At 35.4% G+C, this 19952-nt stretch overlaps 1 protein-coding gene across 3 annotated transcripts in view; it reads right to left on the minus strand.

Annotated features, from left to right (window-relative positions):
• Positions 1–8128: 8128 nt before the first annotated feature.
• LRRC40 (leucine rich repeat containing 40) overlaps positions 8129–19952 on the minus strand; it is a 56709-nt gene continuing 44885 nt past the window's right edge. The window contains exons 14-16 of one of the 3 annotated variants that reach the window (XM_063104877.1): positions 19708–19893; positions 17336–17441; positions 8129–8454 (exon numbers count right to left, since the gene is read on the minus strand). In XM_063104877.1, the coding sequence (XP_062960947.1) occupies positions 17336–17441; positions 19708–19893 (292 nt within the window). In that variant the 3' untranslated portion in view covers positions 8129–8454. Of the gene's footprint in view, positions 8455–16222; positions 17442–19707; positions 19894–19952 lie in introns of those variants that run through there. The other 2 variants (XM_063104879.1, XM_063104878.1) reach the window with 2 other exon arrangements.

Consider the following 19952-nt stretch of genomic DNA (forward strand, 5'->3'; position numbering starts at 1 on the left):
GCTTCCTTTTAGCTCTATTTTGATCTAAACTTTACAGAGGCTGTATTTTCTGAGACACCCCACTGTACAAAATCAAGGTAGATGCAATCAAGTGTTCCAATTCTATCCAAAGCCTTCTGGGGACATTTGTTTCTAGCATGTAAAACTGACTTCTCTTCATTGCTACTGTCACTGCTATAGATCTGTCCTTACAGTTCCCCATGCTGTCCCAAAGGCAGTGGATGTCCTTCTATCCTGCCAAGACAAGGATAAGAGGCCCCCTTAGAGTTCTAGCTGTATGGAGACCCTTGAATATCAACTGATGGTTCCATCTTCCAGTTTGGGAAAAACTTTCTTAGGTGATCAAGGAACCTGGGGCAGTAGCATTAACCAAGGCCCAAAGATGGAGTGCTAATTGTATTACTAACAACAGCAGGCAAAGCTTGTGTGCAAGGGTGAGGGTGGCAATGCGTTAATAGAACTGTGTTTTCCTTTTTTTTGAGATTTTGAATTTTGCCATGTTAAGAGACTTACTCTGAGCCTTCCAGCTAATTGTTATTGGGACAGGTTCCAATATTCTTTGCCTCTAATACTGTCTGCAAGAGAATGATTTAGAAACACTCTCCTGTGAGGGTCTAAATTGCACAGCTTCTACTCTGGAGAATTCAGAGACTTTTGAAAAACTGAGGGGAAAATACACTCTAAAACATATTTTAAAACACACAGTGAAAATACAGAAATATTGAATCCCCTGGATTTTTAACTATGTGATTATCTTAATCTTCCCTGAGAGCAGTTCTATGGGAAGTAAAGAGAGAAAACCTGAGAGAGGGGAAATAATTTACTGGTTCCAACTTTAGAGGTATTTCTTAAGCTGGTAGGGTTTCCCCAGTTGGATTCTGTGTAGGATGGTCAGCTCATGCTCTTTGTAACAGCACTTTGAGCACTGAACAAGGTAAGAAATAGGCCTGGATTAAGGCATGCACAGATGAGAAAGAAGGCTGTCTCTGCAGCTGTCAATACCTCCCCAAGTTGTCTACAAAACGTGTGTGTGTGTGTGTGTGTGTGTGTGTGTTGTGTGTGTGTGTGTGTGTGTATATACACACTCACTTTTTTTTTTTTTTTGCCTAATTTTTTTAATGGCAGCACTTCAAAGAGTGGAAGGTTGTAAAATTCAGGTAGTATTTATTTAGAAAGTACTGAAATCCTGGTGTTGGAACCAGTATAGGCCTTACCTAAAGAAAAAGTCATGGGTCACATTTCCACAGGTAAGATTTTCAAACCTAGCAAAATTTTCTTTTCTTCTTTAAAAAAATGGCTGTTTTTTTCATTCCTTAAGCTAGAATAATTTTCAATGGATGTGGGAATTGGCGTTGAGAACAAAAGTCAAATGAACCATCTAATCTTTCTCCGGGTTTTAAAAGTATATTTTTTTCATCACTGTTACACAGGTATATTATTTTTGTTGATTTTTTCCTTCTTTTTCTTATTCCTTTTTTCGGATCAGTAAGCAGCCTAATAAGCAGCCAGGCATCTCTACACCTAGAGTAAAATATCTTAGTACAGGGACTTTTACTTTCATCAGCAAACTCCTGTATTTCCTCTACAGGAAACATTTACTGTAGCTGAATCTCAGATGCCTAAGGTATGCCATTCATAAATTCAAAACACTTGGAGACATTTCATTGAAAAACATAACAAAAACATTAAATGCAATAATAAATGTTAAAATAAATATTTGTTGAGCATAAACTACATATCAGGCTCTGCAAGGGATAAAATGTAGTCTCCTGTGCACAGAATCTCACAATCAAGTGGAAAGATGAGAGAAGTTCCAGATCAAAGACAGTATGAGGCAATGTGGTGAGTCCCCCTGTCCCTGCCCTCACTCCCTACTGCAAAAGGAAATAGCATCTTTATCTAGACAAATCTGTTTGGAATTGAACATGGTTGTTCCATTTGTTGCTGCAGATAGATCTCCCCACGGGGTCCTATGGCCTTTGGGAAGCCATTATGAATGTTTGCCAGGATTTAGGGCAACTTTTGATAGGCTAAACATGGTAAGAGTGGGTACCTTACTGGACATAAGAAATAGCATCTAGAATCCCTTGAATTGGGAAGAGGAGCCAGAATGTTGCCAACTTGTTCTAAAGAGGAAAGGCAATCTAATGAAGAATGGTGCCCCTCCACCTGGTCCAGCATTGTGTCTACATGCCCCTGACATGATGGATGAAAGAGTCAGAAGTCAACACTTTAAAAGACATGGGGGTTTGATTCAAAAGATTCTTCTATGTTGAGTGTCCCCAAAAGTCCCTCCTGTGACCACTGCCTCTTGTAGACTATCAGGGAGAATGGGAGTCCATGTGGCCTAATATTAGAATGACCCACTCAGAAATGCAATGAGCTGAACAGTCATTCAGCTGGCTGCATTTCATATTTACTGACTTCACTTGTGGGGTAAAGAACATTTTCACTGCAAGTTGTTCAACGGATCCCATGAAAATGCTGTTTGAATGAGGTTAGATCATACATATCCACATATCATAAACATATATTTATTCTTGCAAGGAAAGTTCGATCCTCTAAATCTAGCAATTGTTTTTTTCTTCACCCTATACATACTCAGTCTTTTAGGCATATAGAAATCCTTACCTTCCTGAGTACTCCCTGTGCTTTTGTATCTGAGTTTTTGCCCATACTGGTCCCTCTACTAGAATGCTTTCCTCTCCCCATTCCCTTTCTAAATTATCAAAATTATACGCAATCTTCAGAGTCCTGCTCAAACAGCAATACAACCATGAAACCTTATATAATTTTAATGAGAAATTTATCTTCCTCAGTAACATAGTATTGTTTATATATTTTTCAGTATCTTTCACATTCTGCCTGAGGTCATTTGGTATTTGTTCTTTCTCTGTCAACTGTAAGCTCCTTGAGAGAGAAGATCAGACAATACTTGACAGAAGAGCTTCTGTAGGGCACATCTGGTTTTGTTTACCGTATATCCTCAGTGTCTGTCACAGTGTCAGAAGCATAGTAGGTGCTCAGTAAATACCTGTGCAATGATTAAATGGATGACAGACCTGGTGCATTTATTATACTTAATAAATGGTGTTTATTAAGTGTTAATGCACTTAATAAATATTTAATTAAACAGGAAGTTGATGTTCAATTTGCATGACCTTAAACCACATACTTTCACCTTCTCAGTTCATGCACCATTTCCAGTTTTTTAAAAAAATTCTCCCTTTTAACCCAATATTCCTCCTCTCTTCAGCATTTCTTCTAAGACTTTTTATGCTATTTGTGCTGTGTTTCAGCAGTTATGTTTAATTTCCATTTTATGGGTTCTAAGGACCTTAACACTGTCCAAATGTTTAAGAAATGGCTTTTGTTCATTTAATTAGAGTACATCATATCTATCCTTTTGACATGTGTAGGTTTTATTTCTCTCTGGGAAGAAGTCATGCATATAGTTGCTAGAAATATCTCAAAGAAAATCAGTTTATGAAGGTGAACTCACAGAGCCATGGCTTTTCATCTTAGAGATAATTAAGCCCAGGTCTCTCATTTTACCAGAGGCCCATGAGGCCTGGTGAGGCAAAGTGACTCTGTGAACTAAGGAAACAACAGTGCATGGTTGAGTCTGACTTTAGACCCTTTTAAAAGATTCTCCCACCTATACCTTGTGACTTGGTAGACTACTTCGTTGAAGCTATTTTTACAATTTGGAGGTGGGGGAAAGAATAAAGAGTATCGTGCTAGAGATGGGGCTAGGGAAGGGTAGTTGGGAGGAGGAAGTCCCCATACCTATTTTACCTCTAAAATGGAATTAGACTGCTGCTTCATGCTGCCTATTCCAAAGGAAAGAATAATCTGTCCACAGGCCTTTGGCCACAGGTCACCATGACAATGTTCACACATTGCATTTTGGCATCATTTTATGGGTAGATCCTACCCCCTCTGTCTCTGAAGTGAATATGTCAGATAGTCCAGCCCAAATTCTCAGGCCACTGAAAAAGCTATAAATTGATATGATTAACTATTTAGATAGACCACGGAAAAGCAGGGTTACCTTCATAAAACCACATTCCCCCTCCCAGAGTTATATAGAGTTCAGAATCTATTCTGTCAATCTCAAGGTAGAAAGGGAACGTGCTATTTATACTGCTGTGCGCATTGGCTTCATTAGGTTCTTCCCTTGTAGGGACAAAAATGGAATCCAGCCCCTGAAAATAAAAATATCTAAGTGGGGAGAGGCCCAAGTGGGTAAGTTCCTTGTCACAGTACCTTTATTACCTCAAGGGACCTTGATTTTCCTGCAAGTAAAACATTTCTGTCTTAGCTTTCTGTCAAAAATATTTCCCATATTTATCTCCTTTGGTTTATAGCAAATTGACTGCAGAATTGAGTAGAATATTCCCAAACATTAAATCCTTTTGTTATCTACTGTTTTGCTTATATGACTAATTATCCCAATCCTGCCTCTGCTTATTAATTTCTTTGTATAAGGAGAACTTGCTAACTACGTCTTCTTTTCATGAAATTTTTTATTTAGAAAGATTTAGAAGTCATAAGTCCATCTTGAAGTACATTTCAGTCATTGTTTTCTTTGATAGTATGTGCCTGAAACTCTCTGGAGGCTCACTATTTGGTCTTATAGCCCAGTATCTACATATTTACATGATGAAAAGAATGCCAATGTCTGTTTGAACAAAAATTAAATGAAAAATGAAATGTAAAAGTGAAATATTAATTGAGAGTGAGATTATCTTAGGATAGTAAGTGAGTAAGAATATTTTAGAATAGTGAGCAAGAGTAAGAGCAGACTAGGGCTGGGGAAGAAGAGAAATTAATAAGTTATTGAGGGAATAAAAATGAGAAAGGGAAAAGAAGGGAGATAAAGGAATAATAAAGAGGAACACAGAGAAACTGGATGAAAGAAATCAGATCCAGGAATATCTTCCAGTCTTTAGACTCTGGTGACCATATCCCTCCTTTAGACATCCCTAGAATTCCCTTTCTCTCCTCTTCCTCTCTCCTGGCCTTTCAGCTCTTCTTAGTTACTGGCCTTCCTCTTGCTCTTCCACATGTCAAAAGAAAAATTCAGGGCTGGCCAGTCAGCTCACTTGGGAGAGCATGCTGATAACACCAAGGTCAGTGTTAGGATCCCCACATTGGACAGTTGCCAAAAAAAAAAAAAAAAAAAAAAATCAAAATGAAAATGAAAAATAAGGCATATATTAGATGTATACTTAGTTTAATTGCTATTCATTTTGAGATGACTATCAATTCTGTTTTTGTATTATAGTAGGTAATTTTTTAGTCATGCAACTTCTCAGAACAAGGAAATTCACTAAAAGGTATCACATTAGAAAAATTACCAGAGCGCTTTTTGGAAATAAAGGCCAATATTAAACAATATAGCCACAGGTAAAAGTTCTGCAGAAAACTGAGGAAAATTATTGTTCTATCATAAGACAGAAAAGGACTTTGAGAGGTTCATCCGTCTACCTTTGGGGAAGAATTACTGTGTTATTTTTAATTCCTCCAGAGAATGGGCTGCCACTTCCCTCTGTAACCTACCCTCATAAAGTACTGAATTGTATTTCATCCCAATAAAACTTTAAACTACTGGTAATAAGCCCCATTTTAAACCACTGGGTACAAGTCTGACGTGTACTAGTCTCATGTATAATTGGACACGTCGACGTATTTTTAAGGAACATGTCTGCAGTGATGAGGAGCCACCACTAGATGGAGACTTTATATCGGTATTTTATACCCAAGCCCTGGCAATTCTCTAGCTTGAGTGACCAGCTCTGCAGTCCTTTTTTCTGCTGGTTGTGCTGATATAACTGTTAATAACACCACTTTCCATACTCTTTTGAGAGAATTAATTTCAAACAATACTCTAAATTTAAACAATATTTTAAAAAAACTTAAAAACTTGAGCTTATTTTAAACAGTTTCTATATTTTTGGCTAAACCTCTCAGGTTGTATCAACCCCCAAGAACCCAATCATAGAATAGAGACAGACTTCTCTCTATCTAAACTTAGGTGAGAGTGTGCTTTAACATTTGGATGTTCCTTAATTGTTCAGTTTAATTATTACATCCACCAGCTTAATAGTTCTTTCTCTAATTTGCTTGTGTTTTGCAAATATTTTGTGTCTATCTCCCATTATTTAAACACACTTCCTTCTGGTATGCTCATCCCAAGAATGTGGAAATATATTTGCTACAAATTAGTCAAAACTTATTTTTTAAATGAGCTCTCCAAAACTTAAACATCAGGAACTAAGTTTGCTCAGCATAGCCTTCTTTATATAATTCTAAAACTAGTCCAATCTGAATATGTATATATCTGTATATAGCTTTATTTCCAGCTGGCATCTGGCAGTAACTAGGCATCTGCAATAATCTCATTTTTCATTTTCTCTGTGTGTACAAGTAATCAGCATGATATTATAATCAGATTTTATTTTATTATGAAGTGAATAGGGAATTATTTTAAAAACATATCTCATAAAGTAATAATTGGATTCCAGGGGTAGTTTACAATCTCCCCTAGCTTCACTTCTTTCGGTCAGAATGTCTGGGTGTTGAAGGCACAGAGCCCCTGCAGCCTTGGTGACACATGTACTCAAGCTATTTTGGTTCTCATATATTCAGAATTTCAGATCCTCTGATGGCTGGATCATTCCTAAAAAGCCAAATGTTTCTGTTTACTTCTTCTAAGCTAATTATATCCTCACCCTTGCACCTTCGCCAGCATGCTTGTCTGGGCTTCTCCTTTGCTAATTCCGTCAAAGCCCTACTTATTTGTGGGTTCCTGGTGTTTCTCTGCTACTTAATCTTTTATAATTCCAACCCAGAGCAAAAGTAGAGGGAAAACAAGGTGTTCTTTCCCAAAGTTTATGTAAAACTATTTAAATCCTCCGGTGTTTTCCTCCAAAGAAAATAGTTTCCTTCTAGCCACATGATCACCAGCTACTAGAACACTGTGCTCTTTCTTAGCAAATTTGGTTTAACCACCCTTGGGGGTTGTTGTCATATAACTTCTTTATGAACTCAGCTCACCGATTTTGGTGCACCATCTTTGGTTTGGTTACCAAGTGTGCTTTCTCTCTTTTCAGAGAAGTTAAATATCTCATGAACAAATTTAAATGGTAATTGTGACACAGCCACACACTTTAAAGTAAATACAGCTGGTGTCCACCATTGTTTTATTCTTTTGGATACAGCTTTTGGCTTTATTTGTCTTGTTTCCTATTTCATCATCTTTTTCATCCCTTCTCGGATTTCCATAAGCTTTTCATGATGGGCTTAGATATAGAATCCAGAATTAGATATTCAAATGCAAACTAGGAAGAATTTCAATGAGACTGATGAGAAAACTGCTTAAAAATGTCTGTTTATTGTACTTCAACAGTACTTTTTTTGTTTGTTTTTTTTTGTTAATGCTGGTGCTGCACTATCTAGGTTTTTGGTATCAACTATTACCTATTTTTTTCTTTTTATCCCCCCATTGTCATCTAAGAGGGTATTTGAAAAAGTTCATGGAAAAAAATGTAATTAAAATATAATATGAATCTTTCCATGAATTTTTTGAAGATGCCTCGTATGGATAACCTTAATTTTTTATTCCTGGGAGCAATCTCTAGGTCGGCATTTCCTACCCAGCAGCCAGCATAGTTCCCTCTTGTGCTGAGATACTGATCCCCTCAGAGCACGGAGGCTTGTGGCTTATTGCTTTCCTTTTCTACCCACCTGTATTTCACAATGCAGAACAAACATGATCATTTTCTATTTGTGCCATGATATAAAGAGGTTGGGAAGCTCTGCTTTTAGGTACAACAAATGGAAATGTCACAGAGGTTGGGTGGGAGTGTGGGACCCTCAGCAACTGAGGGGAAGAGAAGAAAGCAGGAGAAGCTGTTACTTAAAATGCACTGCATCCCTTTGAAACATTCCTTGCACTTCTCCTCTCCCCCACCCCCAAGGTGCTGATTGTCCAATTGTGTCACCTCCCAGAGAAATAAGTGAATGATCATCATACTCAAGACTTTACTTTTATTAGTGTTCATTAAGCCAGAATTCTGTAAAAGAAAAGGTGGTTAGGTATTTCCTCTATGTAATCGTTTCTCTATTCCGTTAGGAAGGGAGGCTCCTGCGCCTCATATATATTTTTTTCCAAAAAGGACAAGTCTCAGTTACAGTGGGGACACAAATAACTGCAGTATCATCCTGAATGAATCATATCAGAGAGTGATAGTCACAGACTAGCTAAGCTCTAGCTTTCTACTTTCCTTTGACTTTGTCCTTCCAAGGGCTTGCCTCTTAGGGGTCAAAGTCAGAGGTCCTGCAGGAATCAAGAGCAGCTCCTCCTCTCTGGAGAAAGGGCACTGAAGACCCTGCAGGCATCTCAAGGCTTGATAACAAAAGCCTACTTTTCCACTTGAAGAAATCAATCTGAGGGAAAGAGAGAACAGAAGTTAACCTTTAGAGTCCCTTGAAATCTTTGCTTTAAAATAATTCATTTGTGTTTTAAATGCCTGAAAAATATGTATACTTTTGGTAGACTTGTGTATTCTAAACACTTATCTTGCACCTACATACAAGGAAAAAATTACTCTTTACCATTAACAAACACCCCACGATTAGGAGATGCTTTAATAGATCCTATTAGAATTCAGATAGAAATGCAACTTGAGCAGCACCTAAGATAAAATTTTCTAGGAAGCAAAAAACTAAAGAGTGCCTGGAACTATGCAGACACAGATCAAATCTCACACATGGCTTTAGACAGACAGCTGAAAAGCCAACATGGCCTGTCCCACCAGACCCTTCTCTAAGTGTTCTCCAATGCTGACACTTTCAGCTACCCTGGCAACATCTCCAAGCACTAAGAAATGGTAGTCACCTAAATTCCCACAAGTTATTCTAAGGAAAGAATCTCATCAGAGATTATATTATATTGGCAAGAGGAATAGCAGATGTGGTTTTATTTCCAACAAAATCCCAGAGTTTTTGTTTGCTCTTTGATGTTAAAATCAAGGATTTTTTACTCAGGTTAGAATTAGCCTAGAGATGGAACAGCACTGTATAATAAAGATGGGTTCAAAAAGTGTATGAATTCAGCCACGGTCTGGAAAATCAGCTGCCATTTCATGATGAAGGGTGGGTTTTACCTTGTAGCAACTCAGTGTCTTTGTGCATCAACTTAAAAAATGTGTTTATCAAAAACATGCAACCAATTGTGCCGCATGCTTACATTTAAAAATGAGATTGTGCTTTTTAAATACTTAATCAAAGGACTCCTGACCTTCAAGTACTACTTTGGGCATATTGTTGGAGATCCAGTTTGAAAGGTATGGGAAAAAAGCCCTGTATCTATGTATATTCTTTCAATGTCCAACCTGGAAAAGCCATCTTTTTAAAAAATCAGTTCTGTAAGTACAAGGCCTATAATGCAGACATCATCATTCCACTCATAAGTGAGTTTTTCTAATTTCCAAATACTTGTGGTAGTTGAAAGAAATAAATATCCTAATATTAGGGAGATGAGGTTTTTTGTGAACTATATACTGAGTTATATGAGAGGTCTTCAAAAAGTTCATGGAAGGATTTGTATTATCTTTTAATCCAATTTTTCCACAAACTTGTTTAAGTACCCTCATATAATAAAGTACAGAAAACTATGTATACTTTATGTCTATAATTCTGTAAGGCACATGATATAGCAGAGAATTACTTATATGACCTCATTGAAAATTGAAAGGATGAATCAAATTGTTTAAAAAATTTGAAGGAGCCAAATTTAAATTCTTAACACCTTATGAGATTTATTATAACAGTTTTAAATTCTTGTCTGAGGAATGAATGGATGTGGTAAAACTATTAAATACAGTAGTGTCAGGTGCCCTTTCAGCCTGGAAGAGCTCAAGTTTGGCCAGAGTATGATCTACCAGTAAGAGGATCAGTGCAAAGTCACACCAAAGCTAATCATTCTTTAGTTTAATCCTGACCAGCTAGTCTTCCTCCAAGCATCAGCTGCTTGATTTAATTTAATGAGTTATTTATTTAACAACTATTTGTACATATTTATGGTGTACAATATGTTGTTTCAATACATGCATACACTGCATAATGATTCACTTAGGTTAGATAGCATAGTGTTATACCTGCCAGCTGCTTGATTTTAAAGAGACCATATCAGAAGGGCTGGCTAGTTAGATCACTTGGTTAGAGCATGGTGCTGACCACACCAAGGTCAAGGGATCCCTTTAATAAAAAGCAGCAGTCTTATTTGTCATATGTCAAACTCAAAGGCATAGCTGCTTATGAAAACCCTGTTTTATTTGCCTGTCTCAGAAAGAGATCTGCTTACTTGTCTTTAGCAAAAAGCTATGCTTGGTGTAGCTGTAAATATTAGTCTTGTACTAGGTTATTCTAATGCTTCCTACCTGCAAAAACCAAGCACAGATCTCTCTAATCCTGAAATTCACTGGAATACTGATATAAGAAATTCTGTTAGCATAAGCAAGATCACTGTACTCAAACCTCTGTTGAGGGTCCTGCATGTATTACCCTGTTTGCTTCCAAACTGCAAATGGTAGAAAATTCAGGTTATTTTATTGGGTTTCAGAACACTGTTAAGTACTCTTAGGAGAAGAGAAATTAATGAGCTTTCGACATTTCAAGCATTCCTTGCTGAGACTGTCAAAGACTTCAGTGTGGAACTCTAACAAATAGATCAGGAAGTCATTAATGAGAAAGAAAGCATTTCCAGTGAAATCTATGTCCAGCGTATTTACCGCAAAAGAGCATATTTTATTCAGGACAATTTGCAGATCTGCAGTGAGATGTACCATAAAGATAACTACCCAGTAATAGCTTGTCTCCTATTCCTGGCCTCCATCCCTCCTCATTGCCTAAGTGGATGAGAGAAGAGGAAGATGTCAAGTGAAGTATGTCACTACTACTTGAAAACTAGCTCTACAAGAAGGGTAAAATAAAGTCAATTACAGTGTGACCTTCCCCCATCTCATCAGGGCAATTGCATTTCATTATAGGCCAGGGCTGAAATCATAGGAATGGGGCATAAATTGTAGGATTTCAGTCTTGGGGAAAGCTTGGGGGACAGGATAGGTACAGTCTCCTGGGAGCCTCTGAAAGTACAACATGTAGGTCTGTCTTTCTCAGATTAGGCTGAAACTCCAAGTCCTTATTAAAGATTTCCCTGGAATCCTACAATCTGGTTTGAGCAGTTTATTATAAAGTCCAGAATGACACATGAGGGTACACAGGGACGACTTGTATCAGCAGAAGTAAAATAATTCTTAATGAGAAACTGAATTCTAGGTTACTTAACAACAGCTGCCTTATTGGGGAGGCGAGCCATAGATTTGCAAATTGTGGTGTGTTTTTGTTTTTGAATATTTGGAAAGATGCTTCAAGCAATAATATACCAGGTGTGCAATAATCTTATCAGGTAGAGTGTGCTGGCTTTGGAAAGGTGAGAAGAGGACTGTTATAGCAGGCTGTTTTTGTTTATCAGCCTAAGCATGGACATGCCTTTCCAAAGGGCACATTTGATCATATGGCTAATTTAACATTTGGGCTGAAGAGCTCAATCTCATCAGGGATGGAACTAGATTTTACAGAGTTCCCTTATCCAAATGACATCAATTTTACTACTTTCTCTGTGCATTCCCCACATCTCAGCCTCCCAGGACCAGCTACTGGCAAGTCATTTTGTTCATTTTCATTGATCTGGCCACAGGAAGAACATCCTGTTTCTTTAAATCCCAAATGCTCAAATTGCCATGTAGAAACCAACTCTCTACCAATTTTTTCCACATTTAATCCTTAGCTTCTTGTCATATTTTTATTTTGCTGCATTGGTTCCCATGGCAACAAGTCTGTTGGCAGAGAAAGTGTGACTCTGCTTTTAGCCTTCCGCACAATAAAAAATACCTCTAGTGATCCTTGGGCAAGTATCATATAAAAAGGCAAGAAGAGACTACAGTTCCCTTGACTGATGCCTCTAATTCATTACCTTCCTGCATGCATTCCCCACCCTATCCCCAAACCAGGATCTCTGGCCCAAGAAAAAAAGACAGCATTCAAGGACAGCATTCAAGGGCACTGCCCAGAATCCTTTCAAGTATTCAAGAGCCCTCCTATCCAAACACAAATGCAAGGACTGAACCTTTTGGTTCAGATGGCTTCCATTCTCCCTAAGTGTCAGTGACTTAACTGACATGAATGCATAATTAATGACAACAAACAACTGCTTAGGGCAGCATAGAGAAGCAACTTCTATTCATTTTTCTATAAAATTTTCTCAGTATGCGTCTGAGATGTAGCACAGGGAATATGTATGTCCTGAATTGAGTCTTAAATCAGTGTCTAGTTTTAAGACAGTGGGGAAACTGAAGCAGATTTTCTCCTAATGAGTAGTTAAGTGGCACAGAAGGGGAGGCCAAGGAGTCATCCCAGAGTACGGAGCTCCTTAAGAAGAGGAAGAGATAATAACAAAGATATACATAAGGAAAGAGGACACTGTAACTGGTGGCTGCATGTGAGTAAGGAAGCTTCAGCTGGAACAATTCAGTGTTCAAGTATGAAAAAGGTAAGAAACCTAATGAAAGCTAAGGAAATGGAGCATGGAGAAAGAACGGATTTTTTAAAGAGTTAATTAACACTACAGAAAAGGAGCTTGCAAATAAGAGATACCTTCATGTAGATTTTGGCCTGACTGTCTACAAAATATTTTTGCAAGTAATGGTTCTCTTAATAATAGACTATATATTTTGTTTTGAACTTTAGAATTCCATTGTGGCATGGCACTAAGTTATATGCCTACCACCCCCAAATCTCCTATGTCCTCAATATTTAGAAACAAGCAGAAACTCTTTGTCAGAAACTAAACAGGACGTACGTGTGTGTGTGTGTGTGTGTGTGTGTGTGTGTGTGTGTGTGTGTGTGTGTGTGTGTGTGTGTGTGTTTAGAAGAATTAATGAATTCAAGGGAATGGAAATAGATGTTAGAAATAAAAATGTGGTTATCTCAGCTACAGTTAAGAAAATTATCAAATGATCCCTTTTTGCTGGGTCTTATAAAATATGTAATACTTAAGCACACTGAAGTTTTAAAGTTAGCTGCTTATATTGTACAAAGGTATTTTTGGCTTTTTAAAGGTTATTTTCCTACATTAAGAAAAGTTTTCTTACATTAAAAACTTTTATTATGACTCAGGTTTTGTGTCTATGTATAGACACACATACACAGGAGGTGTTTTTCTTTGCACATTTGTTTTGCACAGCTAAAGTAATGAAGTTAAATAATGCCCAGGTATGCAGGTCAATTGACCTTTACAATAGCTAGATTAAAGAAAGCATTTGACAAATGGTCAAAAGAAATCACATTGTATTTCTTTGTACCTCTCTGTCCCTCTCACCTTTCCCCAGCCGTCTACTACAGAATCTCCCTTATTTAGTCAGGAAATCTTATGTAATTTTTTGGAAAGTCCATAGACAAACCATGATGAAACTCTCAGGAACTCTAAAGCACTTCCCATATTTGCTAGAAAGGTAAATTATTTTCAGAACGTACTGTTGAAATAAATTTTATTTTCAGTACTTATAGGGTCTTTCCAGTCACTCTTATTGGTCTTGAATGTGGAAAAGGCAACTGATTCAGGTCAGTAAGGGGTGCTGTATATTAAGTTTTACTTGAGCAAATTTGGCTTTAGCTTTGATGACACCTAGTGTCTATGGAATGCAATAAATGCTTAATACTTCTGCTTTATGATATTTTAGCATTTCTCTTTAATATCCTCAACTACATTTTCCTCCTTGAAAATTCTACCCTTATTATTATGTTTTAAATGAACAGAAGAGAAAGATAAATGATAGGCAGATACACTAGATATTTTTTGTTTGAAGAGCCAATCAAGTTTCTCTTCGTACTTAGTGTATAGAGGACTAAAGAAAGCTTAAGGATAATGACATTGTCTTCATACGAAGGAGGAATTTTTTCCAAGTTTAGTGGAAAATCAGAGGTAAATCTAATGAATTCTGTTTGTAAATTTTAAAGACCATCACATATGATCTTGAAAAATTAAGGTTATTGCAAGGTGACTGTACATTATTGCAAGTACTATAGTTTTATTTTTGCCACTTTATAACCACCTAAGAGCACCCCAACCCAAGTAAACAATAATATGAACTATGGTCCCCTATTCAGAGAGGAAATATTAAAGTAACAGAAGCAATTCAAAAAAAAGACAGTAGTAGGTTTTCAATTGGTTGGTTAAGAATTGTAAGTAAAAAGATACTAGATACTATGTCTTTAGGGTTTTTTTTAAGTACCCATGAAAATTACTTTTTCATTTTGTAGACCATTTGATAACTGATTACTTTTGACGTCAGTTATTTTGGGGCATAATCCTTTTATTACTCTATAAAGAAGTTCTAATTCCACCTACATAAATTAATATTTTCCCATATGCCAATCACATACACACACAAATTTTCCATTTTCCATTTGAGTGTTATAATTCGGTTAGTGAAATATTTCACTCTTCTGTAAGTTTAAGAAAAATTCCTAAGCAGTAATGCAAATTTGGGTCATTACTTTAGCAAAATGAAGACAGTTTCTAGACTTTATGATATCTGACTTCACTACCATATGTGCAGCACAACAGTGACATCTTAAGGCCAAGTAACCAGAGCTCGTTTGGCCAGAGAAAAAAACCTTGAATTGGGATCTGATTTCAAAGAAATTCCATTATATTATCAAGCAGTTTTCAGGTTTGCAATATGCAATTGGTAGATAAAGTTCTTCTTCATTTATAAATTCTTTTGCAGGTCTGTGAACATTTTAATGTGCATTAGTAAACACTGACATTTTACATAGACATGTTGTATATTAATGCATGCATTTCACTGCATAGTTTATTGACACTCCCCTTGTAAAGCTTTTATGAAAGAACCAACAAGCCACAGCAGTATAGCAAAAGAGGCTTAATCTTTATAAATTGGGGCCTTTTCTGTCTCTTTGCTAGCCTAGGTGGTTGTATACAAATTTGGGTGGGAGGGGGCAGGAAACACCTGTTAACATTTAAGGTTTTCTACTTGTACTCTAGCCAACTCGAAACAAATTGCTTACTTTAATAAAAAAAATTTTACCATTTTTTAAAAAAATTAAATCATAACATGTTTAATTGAAATGGCTGTATTGTAATTAATATTTTGAGATAATTGTGATTTTGAGCTTAAATTATATATAAAAATTGTTTTTTTATGTGTTAAAAAGGAATACTGTATCACAATTAACAGTACTTTTTAGTTGAACTACATATTGATGTAAATAAAACAGAATGAAGACATATTTACTACTTTATTAACATAGATTGTGAATGTACTTAATGGGTTTTTTTGCAGTATGAGACCATAACAACCTTGAAAGCTGCTTCATTTTACGTGTAAAAAAGTCCTATGAATCTATATTTTAAATTTACTGAATCTGTGAAATTAATTACTTTGTCAGTTAATTTGCAAATGCAAGCTATATTCTCCAGTTTTATGTATTGACACAAATCGGTAAAGGTGTACAATGTGATTAGAATGCATTTTGAAGATGCTTTCTGTACAGATTACAAAATACAGGGACTAAAATAATGCTGTGCAGTGTATAGCAGAGCCATTTTTCGGCTTTGATGTACTCAACTTTTTCAGTATTTAAAAAAAGTGTTTTGAATAACATAAAAGTCTCTTTATTGTATAAACAATAAAATGTCACCTATTGTAAAGTGTCTTTTGTTCACTATCAAAGCATTACTCAGTGACAGAGTTGTGATATAAGAAGGACATGTTTCTTTTAAAACAAAAAGTCTAGTCCGTATTTGAAAATGTAACTTTTATTATAAACATGTAGTATATATCTTTATTAGAAATGATTTTTTTTCATAATATAAGCATGCCTCAATTATCCAAAAAACTATCTACCTACCTATCTATATAAATTGATATACATGCCACTGAATGGGCTACCTACTAGAATCATATGCTAAATGTTATAATGACTGATAAACCTACTTCTGATAATTCTGGTGTAAACAAAAACATTTATATTTGGTTTTTATTAAATGAAGTTTTTCTTCATCAAATTTCCTTTTAGAAAATTACTACATGACTGCAAGTTTAGAAGCAAATTTTAAAATTAAGGTGCTGGAAATAAAAAGATGCACGAGGTTGGATTAAAACACACGCAAAGAGTAGATTAGGTATACAAATATCTGCTTAATAAGTGTATATGCAAAGTACATTTTAATATTTCTATATGGTATATGTTATTAGTTGTTTTCTGTTGCTGTTATCTATAGAATTAATAAGATAAGGGTTTCAATACTTATTTTAAGGAACAAAAGGCATTTTTAAATACAAACACTCAGTAAGGGGAAAATATGCAGATTCAATATCTTTAATTCTCTTGAATCTAAAAGTAGTAGATTATCATATGGAAACAATACCAAGACATCATTTAAAAAAAATTTTCAAGTTTGAAATTCAAAATTGTGAGAGCAGTTATAACAACACTTTCACTATTTTCTCCAACAATTATATCTAGAATAGTATTTCTGTGCCATAGCAACCCTAAAGAAATGATTTTATAAAATGGAGGAAAAAACCCACCTAATAGAAAAGAAATATTTCAACTAGATTTAAACAAAAGCAAAACAGTGAATGTTAATTTAAAGCATGTACTGAGAGCAACCACATTACAAAAGTCCTATCGTGGGTAATGAAAAGTCTTATTTTTTTAAAATGCCAAAGAGTAGTATTCAACAACATTCAATTCAATTTTATATCCAATAAAAAGATAGAAATTGAATAGTCATAGACCAGTCAATTGATCACATTGTATGGAATACAAAAAGAAACAAGGGGAAACAGAAAACCCAGTTCTACAAAAGGGCTCTGTTATTATGAAAATATTAAAGTACATTAAATAAAAATTTACTTTTAAAGAAATTGTTTGCTATGTTAGAAGTGAATCAAAGTGAGTGGAATAAATCCTCTGCAAAACATTCAAAACAAATGTATGAACATTATATGTGGTTATCACCATTATAAATGTACCCAATGCCTTGAAAAATGTTAAATAGTTGTCAATGTAGAAATATTTGGTGGTAGTGATGATGGCCCAGGCCAATTATATCAATGGCTCGATGATACTGGGAAGCTATAAGATCAATTATAGCAACCATCTTTAGGATGATACTAAAACAATATGTTATATCCTTCTAAGAATTAACAAGACCAGGAATATAAAACAACTCAACTTAAGTAGGAATTCGGTCTCTCAAATATTCCAGTATAGCAGCTGTTCCTTTCACTAATATGGCTGCTCGAGGGACACGGAATGGATTTCCATCTAGTAGTAACGTTCTAAACAAAAGAGAGAAATTGAGAACTTAAACATTTTTCATTAGCAAAGCTTTTCTTCTAACTTCATTTGCAATTTTATAAATAAAACTTGTGTATTTTTTTTATTTGTCCCATTTCAAATCTGAGCATTTAAACAGTGGAATTGTATAACTGTAATAATAACCAAAACAACATTAGTTGAACATTTATTATGTGAAAGATACTGTGCTAAGTAATCTACATTCACTGACTCGATTCTCTTAACAATCTTATGAGGTACGTATTATTCATATTCCTGTTTTATAGATGAGGAAACATAAGTTTAGGGAGGTAAAAAAGCCTTCCTTGTCTGATCAAACAGCTACTAAATGGTGGAGCTGTGATTTGAACTACCATTCTATCTAGCCTCACCTCAATCTTATAATGACCATATACTAAATAGCCAAATTAGATTCAGACAAATACTATATGCAAACTGACAGGTACCCAAGCCAAGAACTATAATGTGATCAATATATCACCCGTCTTGCTCCCCCCCAAAACATTAACACATATCTGCCCTCCCTCTCCCTTGACCAAATACACATATGTATATATACATATATATATGTTTATGTGTTCTGAAATAAAGTTCAATTTAAGATTTAAGGGCTGTTGTTTTGTTTCCGTATATAGTTAAGAAAATATCTTCAATTAAAAGTGACTTTTATATTAATTTTTAATAGCTTAAGTATTTATGTAAACAGAAGTCAAAGAACTCACACCACATTATACAGTTGATTTAAATTATATCTTCAAATATTTCTCTATTTCTTGGAAATTCTTTTAAAGACTTATTTTCTTGATTTCTAGAAAAAGGAGTTTATTATAGTCGATTCTCATTATTCGAGGATTCCATATTGTGAACTTGCCTATTCACTAAAACTAATTTGTAACCCCAAAATTACTACGTGTGGCACTTCCAAAGTATTTGTGGACATGTACAGGACAGCAAAAAGCTTGAGTTGCCTGATGGGTATGTTTCTGGGTGAGGTAGAACAAGGTGATGCTCTGCCTTCTCGTTTCAGCTCTCGTACTGTAAACAAATACCCTTTTTGTGGTCCATTTGCTGCCATGTTTTTCGAGTTTTCATAGTTTTTGTTGGTGATTTCACTGTTTAAAATGGCACCCATTAAAGAATAGTGCTGATGTGCTATCCAGTTTTCCTAAGCACAAATTTGTCTTATGGAGAAAATACATTTGTTAGGTAAGCTTTGTTCAGGCATGAATTATAGTGCTCTGGGCCATGATTTCAATGTTGATGAATCAACAATAATATTAAATGAGGTGTTTTTATACAAAAGCACACATAAAACAAGGTTATGTATTGATTGGTTGATGAAAATGTTACAGGCTCTTCTGCAGGAACTTAACCCTGTACTTCCCCTAGGCGCGATGGCTCATTTTTCACTAATTCAGTGTTCACAGCAACGTTATAGAACATAACTACTGTAAATAATGAGAATCAACTGTATTTGTCTCCAAGAGTTTACTAATATGAGGTACCAGAGCAGATGCCAGTGCTGTTGCAGTAAAATATGCCAAACCATTAATATGCAGTTTTCAATAATTAAATTACTTCTGACACATTCTGCTTAATTAGTTGGCTTTCCCTTGACATCTCAAACTCCCTTTATATTCACTTAACAAGCACTTACTGGGTGTTTACTATGTTCTAGGCACTGGGACAACTCTTTTCTAAAGAAGGAAAAAAAAAAAAAAACTGGTAAAATGAGTCCAAAAATGCATGATGGGAAATCAGAGTAGGGATTAATTCTGTTTAGAGAACAGGGAAAATTTTCAAAGGTATATTTAAGTTGATTACTGCTGAAAGCACGGTAAAGACATCTGAGGTTGAGGGAAAAACAAACGTAAAGACTGAGAAAAAGGCTTGAAATAGAATGGTGGTAGTCTATAATCAGATTTTGAAAAAATTCTATATGCAAAGCTAAGGAGTTTATATTTCCCTCACATTTTAATGCAACAGAGTTTCAGGTCATAAACACACACAATGATGAGAAAAGTACCACTATATTTGTACATATATTATACCATATAAGCAAAGATAAACAATATATTTGGTAAAATTTAAAAAACAGAATTGAGATTCTTGATTCATTACCTGTTATTTTTAACAATATTAAATCTGTTTTTCAACTTCCTGCAATATTATCTCAACAAGAAAAAATAATCACTTCAACAAATCCATCAAATAAATTTTAAAAATTCAACTGAATAGTGTAGTTACCTTAAGTTCACACAATTGCCAAGCTCTGGTGGAATTTGTAGGAGGTCATTATTTTGAAGGTCCAATGTGGTCAGATTTTCCATTGTCTTCATTTTCAGAGGGTCCACAGATCCAACCTGATTGTTACTAATCAGAATTGTTTCAAGTGTGGGGATATGATACAGAACTTCAGGTAGCATTTTGAACCTATTAATACACGAGTAGAACACCTAAATATACTAGAACCTGAGGTCAAATTCATTTCT

The sequence above is a fragment of the Cynocephalus volans genome, chromosome 8 (genome assembly GCF_027409185.1).
Source record: "Cynocephalus volans isolate mCynVol1 chromosome 8, mCynVol1.pri, whole genome shotgun sequence".
Taxonomy (NCBI): Eukaryota; Metazoa; Chordata; class Mammalia; order Dermoptera; family Cynocephalidae; genus Cynocephalus; species Cynocephalus volans.